Here is an 11,438-nt window from a genome sequence, read left to right on the forward strand (position 1 = left end):
ATCTGGACGTAGACATGTGGGGGCGTGTTAGAACGAGCCGTTTTAGGTACGCGAGGTAGACTCTTAACTTTTATAAAGAATATTTCTTTGGATTTGAGACTTTAGTCTTTACAACTTTACAGATCTTCTTTATGCACCAAGAGCTTGTAACACTCAAAAGAGAAAGGAAAAATTGAAATCGCATCATATGACCCCTTTAAAGGTAGACCTCCTTGATTTACATGTTAAGGGATGTGTAGAGGGAAATCACAACTGGGGCGATTACAAATTCTGGCGTTTCAGAAGGGTAGAAAGCCTAATTCTGGACATTTTAATTTTCTGTTTCTTGATCCCTTTAATGTGTACTTTTTAAATAAGAGCTCAATCAAGATGAGGGTTCAGTTACATACCTGTCTCACAGTGGATTCCTGAAAAGCCTGATTTACAAATGCAGTCAAAGCCCCCCACACTATCTGAACACATGGCTCCATTTTTGCATGGCTGCTCAGCACACTGGTCACCATCTAGCATGTAAAACAACATCAGAGATGACGCATGTCACACACTTAAAACATTATACGTCTATAAATGTATCAAATCAGAATACACCGTATCTTGAGCATTAGTACATGATTCTCTGGAAGGCTTGATTATGATTGGTCAATCGTAGCAATCCCATGTACAATACTGTTTTATGATGACCGCTATATAACTATATAATCAACTGCTTTCCCATGAAATCCAACATACTTCTTAACTGTTGTTAGTTTCATCTAATAACCAGCTGACCTGGACATGGAATAGGTCCAATGTATTACATATATTTCTTTAGTTTCTTTAATCAATTTGATTGCATTAGGGCAACAAGTCGAACAACTGATTCCACTTGTCTATATTCATCTCATTGAGGTACCTGAAATGCAGGGTTTCCCAACTCCAGTCCATTCAACACACTAAACAGCTGTTGAGTTGAACCAGGTGCTTTAATTAGTCTAACACATCTAACACATTCTGGTAGGTGGTCTCCAGGACTGGAGACATCTGGAAAGACAGATGACACCTGACTTTCTCACATGACCATCATGCATATGCAACATTCACAACTTACCAATGTAGACAGACCAGAAGATGTCCTTTAAAAGAAACAAAAACACAATCCATTTAAGTCTGTACATAATTACGAGTGCAACTGTGAATATTAGTAGTAATATTAAACGTGTAGACTAGAAGTGTGCGATATTCACACAAATGACTTCTCCATTTTTTTTGATAATGATAATAAAATATACTGAGCGTGTGTTTTGTGCTGGTATCTTGGATGGCTTAGGCTTAGGATTTTGTTTAGGTAGATCTTCATATTCTGTGCAGTGGTTAGTTCTCAGCCGTGACAGAAATTAACTTTTCCACTACAAGGCAATATTTGCATCCTTAAACTGAATTTATTTTAACAACGCAAAATGATACCTTTTTTTTTAAGCTATATTTATGATCTTTTCATGCCTTTATTGTGAGAGGACAGTAGAGAGCTGACAGGAATGCACTGGGAGGAGAGAAGGGAGCAGGATCGGCAAAGGACCTCGAGGCGGGATTCGAACTCGGGTCGCCGTGAGCACAGTTGCGCTATATGTCGACACACTAACCACAAGGCTATGGGCGCCGACGTGAAATTATACTTTATAAGAAAACTAGTCAGTGTCTTAATGAGCCGAGTCATTGAATCATTCATTCAAACGATTCATTCAGTAACGAAGCACCACTATGGGCCTATTTACACCTGGTCACTTCATGCGCTTTCTCTGATCGGATATCTATCTGCTTTGATAAAACGTTTCCATTTACACTTGGCCCCATAAATGTGTCTTCACAAAATGGATATAAATCCGGTCTTCAATTCCCGTGCTATCTGCAAATTTAACGGAGTACACGTTAACGAAAGCAACAGATAAGTGCTGCATTTGGTTCATTTTCAGCTAATTTCAAGATCAAATACCGCAACAGGAGAGAGCGCGACATCAGCACTGGAAAGATAGATTAGTCTCACTACCTTTAATGAAGATGATTGTGTGTTGAGTGTCTGCGACTTACTTTCAGTTTCCTTTGTGGCAGTTTGCGTGTCGGCTTGCTGAAGAGATACTCGGCTACTCATCCGCGGCGATACGTCACGTGTCGCATTAGCGCAGTCATATCTGACTATAACATGCCATATAGCCTATAAAATGCTCTCGCACGTTTATTATTTTAATATTTTGGGAGGAGTAAAATTTGCATATGTGGTTTCAACAACCAGATGCATTCACACTTGTCCAGTTTCATCCAGACCACCTCCTGAAGTGTTTTGAGCGATCAGATTTAAATGCGTTTCGGAGGGCATTTACACCTGGTCTTTTCACGATCGGATAGCTATCCGATCAGACAAAAACGCATGAAGTGACCAGGTGTAAACAGGCCACTTCTGCTGTTGTCAACAACATTTTTGGTTGGCAAAATATTAACAGAATTGCGTCTCAAAATGGAACTCAAATTGTTAACTTACTGTTTATTTATATAAAATCAAAGACATTTGCACTATCAAGGTGTTTTTGCTTGCTTTGTGCAAAGTAAATGACATACTCAATAATGTCAGCTTGCACGTCGTTGCACAACCAATAATTACAATTTCATCACAAACGATAAATATCACACACCCCTAGTTTAGACGGGTGAATTCAGGTTAAGATTCAGACTCACTGTGCGATAATTATCCTGGAAGACTTCTCTTGCTTCTTCGTAATCACAAACTTCCTCTAAACACTCCCTCTCGAGGTTGGCAGGGAGTTTAGTCTCTTCATCATCCGCGTTGCTTCTCTTCTGGCGGGAAATTAAACTTAGTGCATCCCACTTTTCCAGGAACACGGGAGCTGAGGTGTGTAGGGACACAGAAAAATTGTGAAAATTATTTTATACAGTGTGAATGGCAGGTGAGAAATAGATAAAAGTGATATTTCAATTGAAACATTCAAACATGATTTCTGCTTATGGCCACCAGAAAAGACGTGCTCATGGCGAGAATCCACAGCTACTCACATCTGATGTGGAGGATGGAAAAACATTCAGATTGTTAAAAGTTCAGCTTATAAAGACAGTAAGGCAATTTCACTCATAGTGACAGCTGATAGGTCCTGCTTTCAAATGCTGTATGTGTCTGATGCTGCGTTCAAGTCCTCCTGGGACGTTCGTACTTACGAGTTGACAAGTCGTAATTACGACGTCAGGTGCGTTCAAGTCAGTTTAGTCAGCACAAGATGGCGGTGTACCTTCTTTTAATAAATTACAAGAAAATACAACAGGGTCTGCATTTTTTTACTTGGATTTCAGCTGCGTAACAAGAACATGACCAATTTAAGTTTATAGGACAACTAAACCATCAATTTAAACAAAAATTTACCGCCAACTACAGACGTTGCATCCATCGATTCCGCCATGTTTCTCATTGACACGCCCCCAACTCGGAAACTCGGTGCTTAAAGAAAATTTCGAGTTTCCCACTCATAATAACGACTTAACGTTCATGTGCGTTCAACTCGTAAATACAATCTATCCGACATGACTTGAACGCACCATGAGTGCTCTGTAAAGAGCATCAAAGGTTTCTGTTTACATCGTGCTCAACAGCTTTGAGCACTGTAGCCAATCACAGAGTGAGCGCTGAACACAATGACCAATCAGAGGCGTTTAAGTTAGTCAGTAGTGCATCCACCCAAAAAGAGCTCACCTGTGAATCCTTTCGTAACGAATAACAGCCAGTAAACACAATGTAAAGTGTAGTGCAGTGTAGACATCTTCATAATCCATGACTGACAGCCTCGGTGATTATAAAAGTAGCATTCTTTGCTCACTTTTGTTTGTAATTTAAATACCAAGTTACACTTTTCCTTCTGCTAACAACACACTGCAATGTTTCTGAACTGACAACTGTAATTAAATAAAGGTTTTTCCTCGAGTCCCTCAAATCATTGTCCACTTTGTTATTGTGACTACTTGCGCTTTAAATTTAAATCTGGCAAAATGCAATAACAATTAAATCACAAAGCTGACATCGCTTCCTTGGAGGATGAATGAGATCCTCTGTTATTTCAACCGTCTCTTATTTATTTATTTATTTTTACAACCTGAAATGGTCAACCTCAATATGTACATTCTGCTATGAAAAGTCAATAGTCAATATTTTTAAATTAAATGTTAAATTCTTTATTCGATTAATGTTTTATTTTAATTTCCCCCCCAAAAAAATCAGGCCTCAACAGTTAACCTGTATTACTTGCCTTGATGTCACCAAATCACTTTCTTAGTTTTACGACAATGAGTCACTGGCTGTGTCCGAAATCGCCCCCTATACCCTTAAATAGGGCACTATTTGAGGGAACAGCCATTTTTAGTGGTGTCCGAAACCATAGTGGACGTTCTCGAGTGCACTCATTCAATCCCACAATGCACTGCAAAAACGAGTGTACAACTGGTGCACGCTCAACGGCTAGAGAATGCCCATAATGCACCGTGAGAGTCACGCGCCGAATGAATTCCCGCATCTCGCCAGAAGATGGCGCCCGCAGCTCCAAAGCGCTCATCCATGGCGTACAGCATAATGTACAACACGGGTATAAATTCATTATTAAATTGTTTGATTGCATAATTTCCGTGACAGAGTTCAAGATAAATCCTTTAATCTTACTACTGGAGCTGCTAGTTTGCTAGTTTCAAATGATTAATAAACAGCAAGCACAAACTATGCAAAAGCGGCATTCCTTCCGGTGCACTCAGTGTCCGAATTCACTACTTGTTTTCATTCACTCCTTCTAGTGAACTGAATTAGTGACCTAATGTAGGGAATAGTGAATGAGGGTATTGGGGGCGATTTCGGACACAGCCCGTTTGCAAGTACAGAAATTAAACATTACCGTAAACTGAATGCTACCCGTCACAAAATTATCTGTGGCTAAATAAACGTTTTTTTTTTTTCTAATTCTGAGGCTCTCAGAGGGCTCTGCCCTGAATTTGGCAACATTACAAATAAAATGGCGCAGTTCTTAATGACACCGCAAATCACTGTCAAAATAGCACACGGTCTCACTATGATAATGTATCAGTTGGGCAGAATTATATGAGATAATATTTCAGAGCAAATATAATATGTACATATGCATATTTTAGCAATATGCCAACAGTAGCCAAATTCCGCGGGATAAAGGCGGACTTGGCAACCCTAGCACGAGTTTGATCACGTGGTGCCTGTTACTTTTCTCACCGCTTGTCTTGACGATGCGCATTTTATTTAAGCATTTTATAAGAGCTCTAGGAGATTTTCATTGGTATGTCAGGCTCTACGCTTAATTAATATGCATGGCTATACGCTGAACTTGCCAAAAGTCTGACAAAAACGGCCGCTGCAGAAACGAAGACGAAGGTTTATCAACCACAAGAAGAAGAAAAAAAAGACTCCAACATATTTAAATGCCGAAAAATGCATTACCTGTTCTTTTGGGCAACCCAGCGGTCACAAAGCCAAACAAAACTGCGAGAGAAAACAATCCTCCGAGGCAAGCCATGATGAAGGTCGACGCCTCTGCCTGAGAAATACACGATCATTTAACTTCATTTAACTGTTAAACCCACGCTTGTCCTAAATGTTCAGTTTCCAGTTAGAATTAACATCGCAATAATAAGCAGCGGTGGGGTTTAGCCTTAAAATGCAATGTAGATTCTCTATTGTTTATTTATTATATGCTATTGCATAACGGAGACTCACCCGCTTAACCGTTAGCTTCTGGCGCAGATCTGAGCTCTTCACTGAGGAACAGATAATATTTGATATTAACTTGCGCTGACAATCTGCTGTCACATCTACTGAGGTGAAATAGTCTGTGTCAGACTGATATCATAACATCTATCGTTGTTGTTTTGTACAAGCGTGAGCCGTCCTGCGTTTGTGTGTATAACCACACGAGGGAGCAAACGGGCTAACGTTAGCAGTTGTAGCTTTCCCTCAGAACAATTAATTAATTATTGGCTGCAGTGTTGCCGACTAATTTTCTTGGGAAGTTGCTAAAGTAAGGTCGATTTCCCAGGTAGCCAGCGGAATCGGGCCGGTTGCGGCTGAGTGTCGGCTCACTCGGCTGTGTGTCGGCAGCGTGCTAAATTATGCAAAATTGTGTCACTGTATCAAATCTCAGCAAAAAAATATATTTTATGTTAATTTCGATTCGTTCGTTAAATAACATTAATGCATAATATAAAAATATAAATAACTGTATTTTTAAATACAATATTGAATTATTGAACACTTACACATTTTTGAACAATTACAATTTAAGTTTTTTTATTAACATGTTTTATTTTTTATTAGCATTTTTTTTTTTACGTTTTTAATTAAACTTGTAAAACTACACATTCTGAACAACACTGTTTTAAGCAGTGTGTTAGTAGTTTGTTAGTATGCTACACTCTAAGATGAGTAAATCAGGTGGTAATTTTCATTTTTGGGTGAACTATCGCTTTAAAATCTTAAGAGAATGGAATATAAATATGCATTAAAGCTAAACATTTCAAAAACACTAACGTTGTGCATCATACTTATTTTATCCTAGACTTACATAGCTTTAATAATAAAGTTGTAGATAAAGCACAACTTTATCAAAAAATATAACATTAAACACTTGAAAATAGTTCCAAATAGTAGGTTAGTTTATATTACATCTTTAATCAGCATCATAAACTAGTGATATTTGACTAAATTGGCCCCTAACAGAAAGGCTTGTAATAGGAGTCAAATGGTGTAACTGGTTACACCACTTGACATTTCAATTTAAAATCAAATTTGACAGGCATTATCATGGACACCTATGTAAGTACATGGCCTTGGTGGGAATATTTCAAATATAATTTTTAAAGTTAATACTCATTTTTATAATAATGATGAATTATCAATGTATTCCCGAGGTCATACCATTTGACATGTATACCTATACCTGACCAAACCCTAAAAATGTCCAATTATCTCACATTTTATAGAGTTACTAACCTTTGCAGGCAGCAGTTAGTATCACCAGAGGTCCTTCTCTGTGATATAATTTCCTGTCACATGATCTTCTTGCAAAATATTAACAAAATGGCTCCTTGAATGGTGGTTACACCACCTTGACACTCAAGGAATTTGACTTGACTCCCATAATTCCCCAAATTAATTATAATATTCAGAACAATGGTTTCTCTGTGATATAATTTCCTGTCACATGATCTTCTTGCAAAATATTAACAAAATGGCTCCTTGAATGGTGGTTACACCACCTTGACACTTCAGGAATTTGACTTGACTCACATGATTCCCCAAATTAATTATAATATTCAGAACAATGGTACTAATGTAGGATTACGCCAAACTAGCTGATCTGGGGTCTCATTTATAAACATTGCGTACGCACAAAATGGGCATAGAAATATGCGTACGTAATTTTCCACGCACATATCGTGATTTATAAAAAGTAAAGTAATGAAGTAAACAACGATTTTAAACTCTGTTTTCATGTCGATATACACATTTACATTAAATACTCCACTCGCATTAATGGAGATAAACACTGAAATTACATAATTTTACAAACAACATAATTACAACGTTATTAACAATAAACATAATTTTCCTGTGGCATGCTATGTTTTAAAGACGGGAGGTGATGACAGGAGTGCTATAAGTGCACAGTAGGCCTAATTCATCTTTAAACTAAACTGCAGATCTCATGTTATGAGAAATATTTTAGCGAGAACAACGATCAATGATGCGCACTTCGATATTATGGCGGACACTGCTGGATTTGGTGGTCGAACGGTCCATTTTCTGGTTTGAATAGGTCCAATGATAATAGCTTTAGAAGCCCCAGAAGATATGGCAGCTTATAGCACAAACGCACACGCTCCTGAAACACACACAAAAAACATTATTATAAAACGGAGAGTTCCGGTGCTTGATTCTGATTGGCTGAGCCACGTTCAAAGCTGTTGTAAATTACTCTACAAACACACACCTTTGTTTACGTTCGTCTGTTGCTTGGCAACCACTTTGTTGCAACCACAACTGAGTTTCTGAGGAACTACATTGTTTGGTGGAAGAATACTGTGGTTCATCATGTGACTTTCTCATCACCACCTGATTTTGATGGTTATCAAAACAGATTTCAGAACTTCAATAGGTTAGTATAGTAACATTACATCAGTTAAAGAAATACGTTTTTTAATTGTCAATTTTAATTGTATTAATTGTAAATTAAATTGTAATTTAAGTTAAATCCATAAACCTTAAAACGTTGCTACCATATTTTTTACCGTAAATTTTACAGATTTATTTTTTTTTACAGTGTAAATTACGGTTTATAAAGTTTAAATATGGATATTTTGCTTACAAAAGCACATTGATTAGCTTCAGGAGGCCTTTATTAACCCCCGGAGCCGTCTGGAGCACTTTTTATGATGGATAAATGCAGTTTATTGGACTTCTATTGGACTATTGAATATCATCCATTCACTGCCATTAGAATGCTTGGAAGAGCCAGGACATTTTTTTTATATAATGCTGATTGTATTCGTCTGAAAGAAGAAAGTCATATGCACCTTGGATGGCTTGAAGGTGAGTAAATAAGGTGGTAATTTTCATTCTTGGGTGAACTATCCCTTTAAAATGTTAAGTGAATGGAATAGAAATATGCATTAAAGCTAGCCCAAACATTTCAAAAACACTAATGTTGTGCAACATAATTTTTTTATCCTAGACTTACAGAGCTTTAATAATAAAGTTGTAGATAAAGAACCACTTTCTCAAAAAAATTTTAACATTTAACACTTGAAAATAGTTTCAAATAGTAGGTTAGTTTATATTACATCTTTAATCAGCATCATAAACTAGTGATATTTGACTAAATTGGCCCCGAACAGAAAGGCTTGTAATAGGAGTCAAATGGTGTAACTGGTTACACCACTTGACATTTCAATTTAAAATCAAATTTGACATGCATTATCATGGACACCGATGTAATTACATGGCCTTGGTGGGAATATTTCAAATGTCATTTTTAAAGTTAATACTCATTTTCATAATAATGATGAATTATCAATGTATTTCTGAGATCATACCATTTGACATGTATACCTAAGAATACCTGACCATACCCTAAAAATGTCAAATTATCTCACATTTTAAAGAGAGCTACTAACCTTTGCATGCAGCAGTTAGTATCACCAGAGGTCCTTCTCTGTGATATAATTTCCTGTCACATGATCTTCTTGCAAAATATTAACAAAATGGCTCCTTGAATGGTGGTTACACCACCTTGACACTTCAGGAATTTGACTTGACTCACATGATTCCCCAAATTAATTATAATATTCAGAACAATGGTGCTCCATTTACTTTTATTTACTATTAAATAGTACTAATGTAGGATTACGCCAAACTAGCTGATCTGGGGTCTCATTTATAAACATTGCGTACGCACAAAATGGGAATAGAAATATGCGTACGTAATTTTCCACGCACATATCGTGATTTATAAAAAATAAAGTAATGAAGTAAACAACGATTTTAAACTCTGTTTTCATGTCGATATACACATTTACATTAAATACTCCACTCGCATTAATGGAGATAAACACTGAAATTACATAATTTTACAAACAACATAATTACAATGTTATTAACAATAAACATAATTTTCCTGTGGCATGCTATGTTTTAAAGATGGGAGGTGATGACAGGAGTGCTATAAGTGCACAGTAGGCCTAATTCATCTTTAAACTAAACTGCAGATCTCATGTTATGAGAAATATTTTAGCGAGAACAACGATCAATGATGCGCACTTCGATATTATGGCGGACACTGCTGGATTTGGTGGTCGAACGGTCCATTTTCTGGTTTGAATAGGTCCAATGATAATAGCTTTAGAAGCCCCAGAAGATATGGCAGCTTATAGCACAAACGCACACGCTCCTGAAACACACACAAAAAACATTATTATAAAACGGAGAGTTCCGGTGCTTGATTCTGATTGGCTGAGCCACGTTCAAAGCTGTTGTAAATTACTCTACAAACACACACCTTTGTTTACGTTCGTCTGTTGCTTGGCAACCACTTTGTTGCAACCACAACTGATTCTGAGGAGCTACATTGTTTGGTGGAAGAATACTGTTTTTATTAATATCATTACACTTTATTTGCTCTGTTTTATTTTGTGAAACCTTACTACGTATATGGAATAACCGTTTTATAAAAGCAATAAGCCCCGTGAAGCCGTGGTTTACAGTGAATTTATAACAGCTAAGGGGGGTTACTCCGTGCCTAACAACGCCCCTTAGCTGTTATAAATTCACTGTAAACCATGGCTTCACGAGGCTTATTGCTTTTATAAACCTTATAAACCATGAGGCTGATTTGATTATTCCCTATATTTATTAACAACAGCAAAAAAATATTGCTAATAGATTTTTTAAAAGATATTTTATTAGTTTATATATTATTAAATACATTTTTGAAAATGTAATTATTCATCCTTTTTTAATGATAACAATAACATGTTTTTCAAATAAATATTAAGATAAGAATACTTTTCAAAAATATTTTTTATTTTTAAATGTTTTTATATTTCTTTAATTATTTATTCAACAACAACAGCTGTATAAACAATACTTTTTGCTTTTTAAAAAAGTATTTATTCACCCTTATTTTCAATAAAAACAAATATAACAACATTATAAGAAATTAAAATAAAAGAAAATAGTTAAATAATAATAATTTTATGTTCAAGGATATTTTATTTCATTTTTAAATGACCTATTATCCCTTATTTTTAATAACAAATAAACACTTAAAATATTTGATTGAATTTTTTTGTTAAGTTTTATTAGATTTAAAAAAAAAATTTGTTATAAAAAAGAGAAAAGTGTAAGATGTGTGTGTGACCGCTCACCTTCGGGGGGCAGGACGGGGTTAAAGGGCGCGATCTCTGTACCAGATGGAGGCTGAAGCTTCACTTGCATAGACTGACACAAACACAAGACCGTACGGGGTCAAAGGTCAAGGTAAAGCAGAGGTCATATTTAAAGTGCAACTTGTGAATCTTCAGAAAGTCATCAAACATTCTTCAAGAAATCTGTGGTTGGCATTTTATATGTTGTAGTAAAATGTTTAGTGAACTTTGGTTTACCTGAATCATTAAGAAGAACCAATTCAAATGAATTATTCATATGAATCTGTGTTTGCAGTGGAGGAGGTCATACCGGTAAGCTGCAGGATAACTTAAAATGATGGATATCTGGGTGAATCTCACACAACTTTTTTGAGACACATTTCACAAAACAAAAACAAAAAAATTATATATATATATATATTGTAACTGTCTTATATAATATGAATAATAAGATATAACAATAATTAACATAA

At 36.1% G+C, this 11,438-nt stretch overlaps 2 protein-coding genes and 1 long non-coding RNA gene across 4 annotated transcripts in view; 2 read left to right on the forward strand and 1 right to left on the reverse strand.

Annotated features, from left to right (window-relative positions):
* Positions 1-5,986, reverse strand: part of proza (protein Z, vitamin K-dependent plasma glycoprotein a) — a 16,928-nt gene extending 10,942 nt beyond the window's left edge. The window contains exons 1-5 of the mRNA XM_016475977.1: positions 5,762-5,986; positions 5,486-5,582; positions 2,707-2,876; positions 1,088-1,112; positions 390-503 (exon numbers count right to left, since the gene is read on the reverse strand). Coding sequence (XP_016331463.1) covers positions 390-503; positions 1,088-1,112; positions 2,707-2,876; positions 5,486-5,561 — 385 coding nt within the window. The 5' untranslated portion in view covers positions 5,562-5,582; positions 5,762-5,986. The remainder of the gene's footprint in view (positions 1-389; positions 504-1,087; positions 1,113-2,706; positions 2,877-5,485; positions 5,583-5,761) is intronic.
* The window catches only part of LOC107680186 (gastrula zinc finger protein XlCGF57.1-like), a 398,670-nt gene that overhangs the window by 366,966 nt on the left and 20,266 nt on the right, over positions 1-11,438 (forward strand). The window lies entirely within an intron of this gene.
* Positions 1,445-6,775, forward strand: LOC107680212 (uncharacterized). Its single transcript, XR_001633127.1, has 3 exons — positions 1,445-1,640; positions 6,428-6,430; positions 6,765-6,775. It is a non-coding gene; the product is annotated as an uncharacterized LOC107680212 (long non-coding RNA).

Source organism: Sinocyclocheilus anshuiensis, unplaced genomic scaffold, assembly GCF_001515605.1.
Source record: "Sinocyclocheilus anshuiensis isolate Anshui unplaced genomic scaffold, SAMN03320099.WGS_v1.1 scaffold492, whole genome shotgun sequence".
NCBI lineage: Eukaryota > Metazoa > Chordata > Actinopteri > Cypriniformes > Cyprinidae > Sinocyclocheilus > Sinocyclocheilus anshuiensis.